Source organism: Pelophylax lessonae (genome assembly GCF_965119305.1).
Source record: "Pelophylax lessonae genome assembly, chromosome: 2".
Classification (NCBI taxonomy): domain Eukaryota; kingdom Metazoa; phylum Chordata; class Amphibia; order Anura; family Ranidae; genus Pelophylax; species Pelophylax lessonae.
This window is the reverse complement of record NC_138769.1, coordinates 560,091,732-560,106,671: the sequence shown is the minus strand read 5'-3', so window position 1 is coordinate 560,106,671 and position 14,940 is coordinate 560,091,732. Positions and strand designations below refer to the sequence as shown.

At 41.6% G+C, this 14,940-nt stretch overlaps 1 protein-coding gene across 2 annotated transcripts in view; it reads right to left on the bottom strand.

The window, feature by feature from the left end:
* The window catches only part of LOC309546288 (inactive dipeptidyl peptidase 10-like), a 334,481-nt gene that overhangs the window by 15,167 nt on the left and 304,374 nt on the right, over positions 1–14,940 (bottom strand). The window contains exons 24-25 of one of the 2 annotated variants that reach the window (XM_082245881.1): positions 10,710–10,782; positions 2,476–2,549 (exon numbers count right to left, since the gene is read on the bottom strand). In XM_082245881.1, coding sequence (XP_082102007.1) covers positions 2,476–2,549; positions 10,710–10,782 — 147 coding nt within the window. Of the gene's footprint in view, positions 1–2,475; positions 2,550–10,681; positions 10,783–14,940 lie in introns of both variants that reach the window. The other variant, XM_082245882.1, reaches the window with a different exon arrangement.

Sequence of the window (14,940 nt, the reverse complement as noted above, 5' to 3'; positions counted from 1 at the left end):
ATTCTCCGCTCTAACTCATCCCAAAGGTGTTCTATCAGGTTGAGGTCAGGACTCTGTGCAGGCCAGTCAAGTTCCTTCACCCCAAACTCACTCATCCATGTTTTTATTGACCTTGCTTTGTGCACTGGTCAAAATCATTTGGTGGAGGGGGGGATTATGATGTGGGGTTGTTTTTCAGGGGTTGGGCTTGGCCCCTTAGTTCCAGTGAAGGGAACTCTAAGGTGTCAGCATACCAAGACATTTTGGACAGTTTCATGCTCCCAACTTTGTGGGAACAGTTTGTGGATGGCCCCTTTCAGTTCCAACATGACTGCGCACCAATGCACAAAGCAAGGCTCACCTTGCAAGGGAATTAGGTTAGTGAATCTGGTAAAATTGAATGTGCAGGTAAATTAAAGCGGTTGTATCCCGCTTTTTGACACTTTTACCTACAGGTAAGCCTATAATAAGGCTTACCTGTAGGTACAAATAATATCTCCTAAACCGGCACGCGGCGCATGCGCTCTGAAGGTCCGGGGGGACCTTCAATTAACTTGCCGGGAGCTTGCCGGAAAAATCACTCCCGCGCGCATGCACGGGAGTGACGTCATCGCGGCTCCGGCCAATCAGCGCGCTGGAGCCGTCTCTTCCAGCCAATCAGCGCGCCAGAGCCGCCGAACCCGGAAGAGACGACGAGGGATCATGGCAGCGCCCGCATCGATGTCCGGGGGTCCGTGTCGGGGCTTCGTTTTAAGGTAAGTTAAACATAATGGGCTAGTATGCGATGCATACTAGCTCATTATGCCTTTGTCTTGCAGGTTTTTTTTTTTATTTTTTTTTTTCATAGGGTTTACAACCGCTTTAATAACAGTATTTTGCTTGAATGTGATTGGATGATGGAAGTCAGCAGAGCTTCACCTTATTTGCTAAGTTACAGGGCAAATTACCTTGCAAAGCCCATTTGCCTTTAGAAACAACCCCACTGTGTAATCAGTTCTCTACAGGAAGCTAGGGGCATACTAGATATCTGTCAGGGTCAAATGTTATTTTTCTGTACCTGCAGCTTTCAGAAGGTGAAATGTGCAAGTATGAGAGCGATGTACCGAATATTTAATTTTTTTAAATTTGTGTCTATACATACACTGTAATTCTATTGCTGCAACTGCTCAGGCACTCTCATCATTGTTTTAATTTGTTCCAAGCAATGTTACTTTTGCTGGCCAATTTTAAGCGCAAATAGGGAAAAATATAAAGGCATGTAAAATAAAGAGACAATGATTATGCTGAATAATATCATTATTAACCGGTTGCCGACCGCTACAAGCACATATACTGTGGCGGTCAGCCCCGGCCAGGCAAAGTGACGTATGGGTACGTCACTAGCCTGTAAGCCAATAGGGGGCGAGCGCCCGTCCCCGGAGGTGCGCTCCCGCCCCGGCTAGTTCACGGACACCTCAGTGCGTGTGACCAGCGGACCCAATGTCCGCCGGTCACTTGCGATCGTCCGCTGTGAAAGTAGAAATGCAGGCGGCTAATGTAAACAAAGCCGCCTGTCATTCTTTCCTGTGTAACAACACAGATCATAAGGTCCTGCTATGTAGGACCGTTGATCTGTGCTATTACATGTAAAGCCACATCCAATCACAGTTAGAAACACGCCCCTAGGGACACACTTAACCCCTCCTTCCCCAATAAAGTTAACCCCTTCCCTGCCAGTGTAATTTTTACAGTAACAGTGCATATGTATAGCACTGATTACTGTAGTAATGTCACTGGTAACCCCAAAAGTGTCAAAAATGTCAGCCAAGGGTCCGATCTGTCCGCCGCAATGTCGCAGTACCGCAAAAAAAATCGCAGATCGCAACCATTACTCGTTAAAAAAAAAAACAACAAGAATGACAAAAATCTTTCCCTTAGTTAGTAAACGCAATAACTTTTGCGCAAACCAATTAAAATACGCTTATTGTGATTTTTTTACCAAACATATGTAGCAGAAAACAAATTGGCCAAAAATGTTAAAAAATTTAGATTTTTACATTTTTTTGGGGAAATTTCATATATAAAAATGTGAAAAATATTTTTATTTTTGCAAAATTGTCGCTCTTTTTTTGTTTATAACGCATGATCAAAAAATCGCACATGTGATCAAATACCACCAAAAGAAAGCTCTGTTTGTGGGAAAAAAAGGACGTCAAATTAGTTTAGGTACAGCTTTGCACGACCGCGCAATTGTCCGTTAAAGTCACGCAGTGCCGAATCGCAAAATAAGCCCTGGTCAGGAAGGGGGTAAAATCTTCCGGGGCTTAAGTGGTTAACCACATACAGTTATCAAAATGCAGTTTTTTCTGGTTCTTTATGTAGGTACAAAGAGACCTCTGTGGCCACCCGTGTAAAAAGCTTCTTGGCCAAAGCTATGACATTTTTTATATAAGATATGAACATTGTAAATCTCATATTCCTGTAAGCATTTTCTGCAGTATAATTTTACAGCCATACCCTTGAGGTGACATTGGCTCCGGCCTGGTTTAGGCGACTCAGTAGTTCAGCGGTATGCTGGAAATGCACGTTGGCTTTTGTTGGATATAAGAAATAAAATAAATACAGAGAGATAAAAACAGTGAGTAAACAATATAAAGAAACAACTTTACATTAGCAAAATAAAATATTATGTAGTATAAATAATCACATATTGATTAGGATCAAAATCAAATCTTTTCACATAAGCCAGGTTTACAAAAATAACTCAAGTTTTTAAAAAAAGTAGAGTATTACATTGAAATGAGGAACTGATTAACTTATTAAATATAAAGAATTACCATTTCTTTACTTTTTTTTTTGTAGTGATTGATAAGGTTAAACACCATCCAATTTCTGATGCTGTGGAATATTCTGTATCTGAACCCATTCTCTCCTGTACATCATAATGACTGACAGTAGGGTTGTGCCGATACAGAGTAATTCCACGAGTGCTCGTACTCGTGCAAATTCTCTGATACCCGAAACCGATACAAAAATGAATGCAAATGCAATATTCTTCTCGCACACATTCAAGAAACCGGCTGTTCAGTAATGCTGGGTGATGCAATGACCGCAGGCTGGAGACCGTGGATGATCAAAGTGAAGGAGTGTTATCAGCACACCAAGGATTCCTCGAAACGTCTGGTCTTATTTCAGTGGTCACATAATAAACATACAGCAGTGTTTGGGAGCCTTGCAGGGACCCTTCGTCAGGCGTACAAAACGAATGGGCCCAAATCAAACTGTAAAGAATTGCATGCGATTTGAACAGGAATGGGGTGTGATTCCTGTCTGAATCGCATGCGGTTTCCCGCACCGTTCCTGTGTGAACCCAGGCGTGCCATTGTGACTTCAGCCTGGGTTCACACAGGAGTGGTGTGGGAAACGGCATGTGATTCGAACAGAAATCACACCACATTCCTGTTCAAATCATGCAATTTTCAGTTGCGAATGTATCCGTTCCAGTATCGGAGTGTGTGCACGAGTACAAGCACTTGTGGAAATACTCAGTATCGGCACTGCTAGAACCCTACTGTCAGTCATTATGATGTACAGGGGAGAATGGGCTCAGATACAAAATATTCCAGAGTGTCAGATATTGGGTTGGACTTCCGGCATATGTCACTTCTGGTCTATGAAACTCTTGATTTAATATTTGATGCTTGGTTTTCTTTTATATGATTTAAGTGTAATATTTTATCACCTAATAAATGAACTTAAATTACTACACTATGGAGTTATCCTTTACATTTTCCCCCTGCAAATGCGATCATGGAGGAATTATGGAAAGTGAGAGGAGTATCATAGTACCCAGGGCTGATTGCTTTATAGCCCTTTGCTATCCGGGAGATCATTGGATGAGTAATCCCAGCTTTATTTGGAGACACACTTACCTGTGAGCGCTGTTTGACTTCCTTTGAGAAAAGGGGTACATTGTTTCTGGCAAATGCAGCCCTGATTGGAGGATTTATTTGGCACTTAAGGCACCATATTGCCCAACTCAGCACTTTACTTACTGCAGCAAGCACTTTTTTTGAACAGCAAGCACTTTATTGTGTTTTTGTAGATTTGTTTGCTTTTTTATAAACTATTTTGTGTATGGTTCAGATTATTCTATAAGAATATCACACAGCACGGTTTTGGTTGCCACTTTTATTATTATTTTATTTAGCACTTTATAGTTTTGGCACATTCATTTAAGGAGCATGACTTTTGTCCTTTTCTTTTGTTAACATATTTCAGCATTTAAAGCTGTAAGGCATGCAGCTCCTATATGTAGCACTGCCCCCACAGGGACTGCTTGATATTGACATTGTGGCCTCCCCTGATTACCAGCACACGGTTATAATTAAATAAAGTTCCTGAATCCCTCCTTGCTCCTGTTGGCTCTTCACAGAAATAAACAGTCTAGAGGTGTTGGTTTTTTGTTGTTTATTGGTAATCAGGATAGGAGAAGGGAATAGTGGGATACTCCAACTGATCTATTCACATAGAAGACTTCTATCTTCAGAACTTCTTTAGTACTTAGGAACAGCCAGGCTGTTAATCCACACGGCCACAAGAGTAGATGGGTTTAAGTCTCTTGCTCTCTTTACTCTCTGACAAGATGACATGGTGAACGATATCTTATCTTCAGGACACTCTCACTGGAATCCTCTTCCCACTGACACCCATCCACTGACTATCCTAGAAGCTGGGGTGGCCCCCCTCAGGTCAGGCCCTTTGATATGAATTTGTGTACTCACTGTACTGTAGAGACAGATCCTCCAGTGTCTCCCCTCTCAGTCAGCTTCCCTGGACCTCTGGGTTCAGCTTCTCACTGCTACTCTTCCGGCCCTCAGGACGACCCCCTGAGGCCGCATGGCACCTCTACAGAGGAGGAGGCACCAACGAAAGACCTCGAGCACATGTGCTCCTGGCTTTTAACAGTATCCCAACATGCACCAAGGCGACTTTCCCTCTGCCAATCATCAGGACTGTATCAAAAGCCCATGCACCCATTCGTCAGGTTTCCTCCAACTGTCCAACATGCCTCCCTATTGGACCAGCATGAAACACTCTCTAGACAAAATGAGTTGCACTCTGAGCACAATGAGCAGACTTCACTAACAGATCCTGCTCTCTGGGAGGCAGAGAACAATATAGATTTACCTGCAGCTCTTCTGGTAAGCAGACAGAGCTCAATCTATACTTTCTCACTAGCACCTACCTAGGAGGCTGCTACATATATAGGGTGTATATTTTGCGCAGGGACCTATTATCAATATATATAACTCATAGTCTACAGCTGCGTCACTAAACACATTGGGGTTTGAAAACCGCTTTGTATGATTTATTAGTGTGAAATACAAGCAAGTGGTTACCAAGGGTAACAAAGGTTTCTCTAGCGGCCTGTCCCAAGCATGTACATGTGACAGGTAGGATGGCTTCTAGCAGGAGGAGTTGTTGTCGGCACTTTCTCTGTGAGCAGATCCATCTCCCAAAGCAACAGGAGCAGATCAGCACCGCAGAGGTCCTCATCCTGTAAACAGGTACGGAAGAGAAAGAGCTAAGTGCACACATGGAGTCAGAGCTAGGTGCAAGGAGGGGCTCCATACTGTACTCCAATAGTCTCCACAGTCAGCAGATCTCAATCCAATAGAGCACCTTTGGAATGTGGTGGAACGGGAGATTTGCATCACGGATGTGCAGCTGACAAACCTGCAGCAACTGCATGATGCTATCATGTCAATATGGACCAAAAACTCTGAGGAATGTTTCCATCACCTTGTTGAATCTTTGCCACAATGCATTAAAGCGGTTGTATACTCATGAAAAAAAACAAAAAACAAACACTGCACGACAAAGGCATAATGAGCTAGTATGCATCGCATACTAGCTCTTTATAAAATACTTACCTTAGAACGAAGCCCCGACACGGTCGTCTGGACAACGCTGGGGGCGCTGACATGCTCCCTCTGCGTCTCTTCCTGGTTCAGGGGCTTCGGCGCTGTGAGTGGCTGGAGCAGCGATGACGTCACTCACGCGCATGCGTGCGGGAGTTTCACTTTCCGGTAAAGAGTCGGCAAGGAGCTCTGAAGGGCCGCGCCGGACCTTCAGAGCGCATGCCCCGCTGACGTCAGCGGCTGCATGCAGGTTGAATATCTCCTAAACCGTGCAGGTTTAGGAGATATTAATTGTACCTACAGGTAAGCCTTCTTATAGGCTTATCTGTAGGTAAAAGTCAAATAGCGGAGTATACTATTGCTTTAAGGCAGTTCTGAGGGCAAAAGGGGATCCAACCCGATACTAGCAAGGTGTACCTAATAAAGTGGCCTGGTGAGTTTTAGTCATTAACACAGACCACTTGAACTGGATGTACAGTTGGCCACAGGGATACATAGGAATGATTTGCATGGCTCACATATTATCCTAAAAAGGTGCAATTGTGTTGGACTTTATAATATGTAAATTTCTGTTTTTGGAATGTGAATTTTACTTTACAAAGCTTTACTGTAGAGCTTTTTGGTTTCCTTTGACCTGTCTTGCCAAAAGCGAACTAGATGTCTCTTTCGTTTACACTTAATTGGCTTTTCTAAATTTAGATTTGTTTGTCCTTATTTAGAGGTAAAAAATGTTTATACGAATTCTATAATTGCACTTAATTAAAATGCAAATGAAGTACATAAGTTTCCTTTACAAATTATTGTTAAGTGGTCAGATAAATATTTAGTGGATACAATTCACCACAGCCAAAAGAAAAGGATGGCAGGATCCACAAGGGTGCTGCGCAAAACTTTATGTTGGGGGCAAATAATCAAGACCTGCTTAAAATTAATAATTTAATTTCTCTTTAAACACAAAGAAAAAAAGACAACAAAAAACAAATCTACAGCTTTAAGAAATATAAATAGCCATTAATTCATAAATAAAAAGAACACTAGATGTATACTGTTCTAACTGCATGTTGCTCTAACTGTGCAATGTCTACCCTCTGCTCTTCCTAATAAATCCAGCCAATACATTTTTACGCCTTCCCAATGTTGGATATGTGTCATCAGCATAGCGTTTTCACTGATGATGTGGCCGGTTCTATTTTTCAACTATAATTATAGGTTTTACAGAGAAAAAATATATTTTGGTTTTAATTCAACCGTGAAAGGATGTTTGTACGGGCAGTTGGTTGTCGCAGTTTCTCTCTGTCTTTGTCACAAATCTACTTGTTTCAACATTTTTTTTTCTTTATACAGACATCCCTAAATATAAATGTAAGACTTTTTTGCATTTTTTTTAAAGAACATAGCTACTGTACTGAACCTAAAGTGCTATTAAACCCAAAATTAAAAATGTAGTACATTGCAACTTAACAATCACAAGATGTGTTGCCTGAATTTGTTTTCTCCCCCCCCCCCCCCTGTTTTCACCTGGTGATTAGCCCAGTAACACACTTCCTGTATTAGAGAGCCTCCACTCTGGATGGAGGAGCACAGGGGAACCTCTGGACAGCAGAATTGTCATTCTGGATGGAGTAGTGTTAGATGTACTAGCAGATTTAGATACACTAACAAATTGAAGCCAAATGCCAGATAACAATTTATAAGCAATTACAGAGTGCCTACACTCTGGATGAAGGAGCAACAGAGACACCGCTGGACAGCAGCATTGTCAGTCTCAGGGGAGGGGAGTGTTAGATGTACTAGCAGATTTAGACACACTAAAAAATGGAAGCCAAACTCCAACTAACAACTTTAGTCTGGGTTCACACTGATGCGAATTGGATGCAGGTTTCCCTGCATCCAATTTGCATGACAGGAGAGTGTGATCGGCTCTCAATGGAGCCGGCTCACACAGCTCTATGCCGGCTGCGGTCCAGTTTGCAGAAGGGTCCTGTGTGCCTTTGGCTCGGTTTCAGGCCAGAATTCAGAAATGAACAATGGGGACGCACCAGACTGCTGCTACGAGCCGCTCCAGAGAGTGCGTGAACCAAGCCTTAAGCAGTTACACCAAACATTTTTTTTTTCCTTTTGGGATAAAGGTTTTACATATATACAGTAAATAAAAGCTGACCATTGTAAGCACCCCTGTGAATGGTAAAAGGTTTGTCTCAACCCCCAGCTACTTCTGCAAGACGGGACGTACTGTTGCAAAACAACAGATTTACCGGCAGGGTCACCAAGTAAAAATAAACAAAAGAAAGCCTTACAAGGAAAACAAATGCAGCCATCACATCGAAGAATAAGTAAGCTGCAATATAAAAAAAAATGTTTGCTTTTGGGTTTAATGCCACTTTAAAATGATGAGCAAACCCTATGCCCCTCATATGTGTACCCTCCTTGGTAGATGCTAGGAAGAGAGTATAGTTTTGGATCTTTTTGCTTACCAGAAAGATCGGCCAGGTAAATCTATATCATTCTCTGCCTACCAGAGAGCAGGATCTGCTAGTGAGGTCTGCTCATGGTGCAGCTCAGTTTGTCTGAAGTGTTTCACACTGATCCAATAGGGAGGCATATTGGACAGTAGGAGGAAACCTGACAAATGAGTGCACAGGCATTTAGTACAGCCCTGGTGATTGGCAGAGGAAAGTGTATAAACAGCAAGGGAACATGTGCTTGGGGTCTTTCAGCTGGAGAGCGGGGTCCCGGAGGGGGGGGGGCTGCCCCTCCTCTATAGAAGTTGCCATGTGGCCTCACGTGGTCAACCTGGGGGCCTAAAAGTTGGAGAGGAGCTGAACTCGGATGTCTTGCAGAGCTGACTAGAAAGGAGACACTGGCATTTAGTGTCGGCTACAAAAGTCAGTGGACGGGTGTCAGTCAAGGGGATGCTTGAGAGTGTCCTGAAGATAATGTAGTTGCATCAAATCTGCTGCTGGAGAGAGCAAGAAGACTTAACTGTTCCATACAAGTGGCAGAATGGTTAAAGCAGTGAGACAGCTTCCACAAGTAACCTGGTGAGCCCAAGTGACAGCTGTCCTTATCAACTGTATAAGTTGTAGTATCCCACTATTCCCTTCTCCCATCCAAGTTCCACAATAAATTCCAAAAACCAAAACCCCTGGACTGTTTATTGAGTAATGAGCCATTGGGAGTAAGGATGGATGTGTGAACTGTCCTTTAATGACTGTCTGCAGGTAATCAGAGGAGGCCCAAGAAGTCATCATACAGCAAGACCTACGGGGGACAGTACTACATATGGCTATTTGAAACATCCAAGAACGTTCAGAAATACTCGTACTAGTGGTAATGTAATGGTAACTCCATGGCAGCCCACCTAAAGAGATTATTCCTCCTAAGAACAGGATTGACTGATTCTGAGCTGACCTCCCCATTCCAGAAACTGAAGGACACACTTGTTCCAGTAGGATCAACAACTCCAGAATCCTGGAATGGAAACTAGACCTACTTTATTGTTGCCATAGACATACAGCTACCCAGATAGTCTATTTTTTGTTTTGTGAAAATGCCTCTACTCTATAATCTAGAGGTAAGCTTTCGCTTAAGAAGATAGGAGGTCTGTAGTCCTTAATTCAAAATAATCCCAAGTTGAGACAAGATCTGACTATTGCTTGTTTATTATACAGCCTAAGTGTCGGTTCACACTATGGCGACACGACTTCGGGGCGACTTAATGAAGTCGCCGTGCACCGAGACTTCGGCGCGGCTTGCACCGACTTCACATAATGGAAGTCAATGCAAGTCGCTCCGACTTCGCCTAAAAGTAGTGCAGGAACCTTTTTCTAAGTCGGAGTGACTTGAGTCGCTCCTATTAGAACGGTTCCAATTGCACAGAATGGAGCACGACTTGTCAGGTGACCAAGTCGCCTGACAAGTCGGAACAGTGTGAACCGGCACTAAATCTTGTCCCCCTCCACCAGTAATAAGTAAACATACTAGTACATAGTAGTAGTACATTTTGCTGCAATGTGAGAGATGACATCACCTCTACTATAACTTTGATGAAGATGCCAAAGATGACAAAGAGGGTAAAGCACAGAATAGGGCATGCAGAATTTAGGACAAGTTTAATTCTTTATCATCATCATCATGGTAAAAGAATATATGAATTCCTCATAGTAAAAGAATATATGAATTCCTCATTTCAATTTTAAGTAGGAAAAACAGCATCCTTAGATAGAATGAGTCAATCACATACTCACGACTGAAATAAATTATTCAAACCTTGCAAACTAGAACTTGTTGAATATAACCATTACACAGAGTTGCACCGAGCAGTGGATTAGCAATGCAATATTTCAGGATGCTATTCATTTCAGTTTACAGCACACAGCTCTTAGGGAACATAAATTTATAAAGGAAAAATGTATGGCATAAACCTAATTCTTTTTGCAAATGTAATAGGTTTAGCACAATATCATTTATTGTGGCCCCGAATTGATCTTCGCTCCCTTCCATGTGCTGTCAGTTCACAGGCACATGCACAGACAATGCGATGCTTGCTGTTAAGGGCAGAAAGCTTTCCTTCATCTCAGCCTGTAAAATCATACACCATGCAGATCACAGGAATAATACCTTACCTCAAATAAAATGTACAATGATAAAATACTTTTTGCTAGGTTAGTTTAAGGCAAATATTGCATGATGTTAGGAACTTTGGTAGCAAAAAACCTCCCCGCTTATATGTTCACATTCTCTGTTAATACATGCTTTGTCTTTATAATGAGAATAAAATAAAATGAATCAACATGCACCTGCTCATTCCATGGATGAGTCTCTCACCATCTGCAGTCCCATGAACAAGTAGAAATTGCTGACTCTGTAACCTCTGGACATCATTTAACACAGAGGCCATCTAGGGAGATTGGCACATGTAGAAATGGAAGCAAAGATACAAATGGTAAGGATTGGACATATACCAATTTGAATGTTGTGCACGAATGGCGGCTGCAGGAAGAGGAGAGAAAACTCAACGCTCCCTACTCTCCCCTGCAGCTGCTGCTGGCTGACACAGGGGAGTCCGATCACATGATTGGACCAGGCTGAAAATTGACAAGTATATACATCTTTTTTACACAGGTTAGTAATTTGGTTTAGGCTGGAATTCTAATTTGAATCATTAGTTTAACCACTTACCGACCGCCCGCCGAATTTTTACTGCGGCAGTGTGGCTCTATTGCACGTATCAACGTACTTGTACGTTGTTTCGTTTAATAGACACTAGATTGGCTAGCGGGGATGTCAATTAACGGGTCCAGACGAATCATCCCCAGGAGGCGCAGAACGGCGATCTGCCTATATAAACAAGGCAGATCGCCATTCAGTCAGGGATGAACACAGTGATCTTGTGTTCCTGCTAAGCAGGACATGGATCTATGCATTCATCCAGTGAGTCCATCTCCCAAACAGTTAGCAAGCACCCTCCTAGGGACACACTTAACAATGTGATCGCCCCTGATGTTAACTCCTTCCCTGCCAGTGTCATTAGTACAGTGACAGTGCATTTTTTATTTTTAACAAGGATTACGGTAATAGTGTCACTTGTCCCAAAAGTGTCAGTTAGGTGTCGGATTTGTCCACTGCAATGTCTCAATCCTGCTAAAAATTGCTGATCACCGCCATTACTATTAAAAAAATAAAATGCAATAAAAATATTGCATCATTTGTAGATGCTATAACTTTTGCGCAAACAATCAATATACACTTATTGGGATTTTTTTTTACCAAAAATATGCAGCAGAATACATATTGGCCTGAATTGATGAAAAAATAGATTTTTCTACATTTTTTATTGGGTATGTTTAAATAGAAAGCAAGACAGAAGCTGTGCTCTTTAGGCACCTTCTCTCTAGTAGAAAAGTCACAGGGCAGAGAGCAGAACAAGCAGAGAGCATTTGTGTGCATGTTGGGGGGGGGGGGGGTGTTATCAGTAGTGAGACGCTCCTCTTGAGTCACACAGGGATTTATTTACTAAGCTAGAGAGTGCAAAATCAGGCTAATTTCTGCATAGAAGCCAATCGGCTTCCAGATTTTATTGCCAAAACTTAATTGAGCAAGCTGAGATTAGAAGCTGATTGGTTTCTGTGCAGAAGTAGGCCTGATTTTGCACTCTTTGGCTTTAGTAAAAAAAAAACTTGTGTGTGTGTGTGTGAATCTGATCTTGAGCTATTAAACTCTATAAAAACTAAAAAAAAAACACAAACTAGCAGGTGCACAGGACACAGACATAGGGTGTGGGTCCTGGTGCGCATGTGCTTCAACCAGCCGGCGCTGCACTCTGTCAGCAGGATGACCAAATACAAGCTGGAGACAGGGGAGGAGAGCTGACGTCAATCTGTTGCCATGACGATGTGTTTCAGAGATGTTACATAGATAGTTACATAGTTACAGCTCTCCTCCCCTGTCTTCTGCTCATGTTGGTCATAGTGTTGACAGTCTAGAGCAGAGCATGCTGGACTGGGCGCATGCGCATCAGGAACCGCACGCTGTGTCTGTGTCCTGTGCACCAGCTAGTTTGTGTTTTTTTTAGTTCTTATAGAGTTTATTAGCTCAACATCAGATTCACACACTCACAAAAGCCAAAGATTGCAAAATGTGCTGTCAGGACCCGGGGAGCCAGCTGGAGTAATCATGGTCTTCACCTCCCCCTGAATCACACTAGGGCAGACGTGCGCTCTCTTTTCTCCCGTTTATTGAACTCTATAAACAGCAGAACAGCTAAAATGACCCTGATAAATGGAATCATTTGTACACAGCTTCATCTGCTGGCTAAAAACATAAAAAAATATAAATATATATCAATACATTATTATAAATCTTTTTTTTTCAGGTTTACCTGTAAAGTTAATATTTTGTATACTATATCAATAGCAATATATACACTATATTACCGAAAGTATTGGGATGCCTGCCTTTACACACATATGAACTTAAATCAGGGCTCGACAATCCCCGGGCGCCAGGTCGCATTTGCGACTAGAATTAGCGACCTGGCGCCTGGGGGTGCCCTGCAGAAGGTGTCCTGTCATTTTTGCCCGGACTTCCGCGCACGGAGTGCACGGACTTCCGGGCCGTCAGAAAATTGAGGCCCCGGCTTTTCGGCCTACTTGAGATGACAGGCTTCCAATGGGGAACTGGCGCCCTCTTGTGGAGGCCGGGAGTAATAACTGTTGTAATGACTGTTTCCACTGCCTTTTTGTTCTCAATTCATTCATTACCATCTCCCTGTCCAGTTAGTTACCTTTGACAGGGAGTGTGGTTATTATTATTTAATTTATTTTTTAAATGTAAAAAAAAAAAATAAATAATATTTTTTTCTTTTTTTTTAATTATTAAAAAAATAAAAAAAAATTCTTTTTTTCCAATTATTAATATATATATATATATATATATATATATATATATATAAATATATATATAGATATATATCTATATCTCTATATATATATATATATATATATATATATCTATATATATATATATATAGATATATATATATATATATATATATATAGATATATATATATCTATCTATCTATCTATCTATCTATCTATCTATCTATCTATATATATATATATATATATATATATATATATATATATATATATATATATAGAGATATATATATATATATATATCTATATATAGATATGTATATATATATAGATATATATATACTTTTTTTTTTTTTCCTCATCGCCATGCCACAGCCGAAGGCCCCTTTCACACGGGCTGTCTGATCAGGTCCGCCTGTCAGTTTTTCAGGCAGACCTGATCGGACCCTTGATTCTCCTCTATGGAGCAGTAATCTGCCGCCATCTGATCCTGTCCACCAAAAGCAGACGGATGGTGGTTCTATTTTCTATCCATCCCGTGGATCGGATCAGATGGCATCGGATGGAAAGAGACAGACAGTCTGTTTTCATCCAATTGTGCTATAGAGGAGAGTGGGGTTCTAGTCGTATTTATGTGTAAATTTAGCATCCGTTTTATTAAATAAAGCTTGGTTGTTAGTTTAAAAAAAAAAAAAACTGGCTCCTAACTTTTTTAGATGGCTCCTAGATTTCAGGAAAATTTGTCAAGCCCTGACTTAAATGGCATTCCAGTCTTAGTCCATAGGATTCAATATTGAGTTGGCCCGCCCTTTGCAGCTATAACAGTTTAAACTCTTCTGGGAAGACTGTCCACAAGGTTTACGAACGTGTCTATTGGAATGTCTGACCATTCTTCCAGAAGCACATTTGTGAGGTCAGGCGCTGGATGAGTAGGCCTGGCTTGGGAGCATGAAATTGTCCAAAATGTCAAAACAGAGTATCAAAAGAATACCTCAAAGCAAACAAAAAAATGCAAAAAACAAAAATCACAGCCAGGTGTAAAGGAAAAATAAGGCAACCAAAACAGCCTAATAATCCCAACCCTCCCCCTTCCCTAGTGCAATACCTACAGAAGTATATACATACAATTATAGTTAAGATACATCCTAGGAGAATTTCAGTATGACAATGTCACCTTCACATGAGCCCACATCCATATCAGCATATTGACATCAACTGTCCTCACTAGACAGCTATCTAGGTACTTGACATGATTGCCACAACAGTCAGGAGGCATCTCCAACTGTCTATGTAGGTGACCACCTCAAACCACGTTGAATTATGACCACTTCAGGTAAGGGTGGATGAGTTTGAAATCCAGCTCTGCCATACCTTTTTAAATTTTTTGGGGAAGCCTCTAATTTGGTAAGTTGTCTTATAAAAGGGTAAGGACTTTATTAGTTAGGGTCTTCTAGTACGTCAATGAGGGTGCTTCCGCTTTCTTCCAGTATAAGGGCATGGCCTTACGCGCATGGAACAAAGTGATGGATAACAAAGTCCTTTGTGCGCTAATTCCTCCACTAGGCCAAGCAAACACACAGCCAAAGTTAGGGACACCCTCAGAGCTGTAATATCCTCAAGAGTCCGAACCACCTCCTGCCAGAATTGCTGTATTAGTGGGCATTGGCAAAATATACAG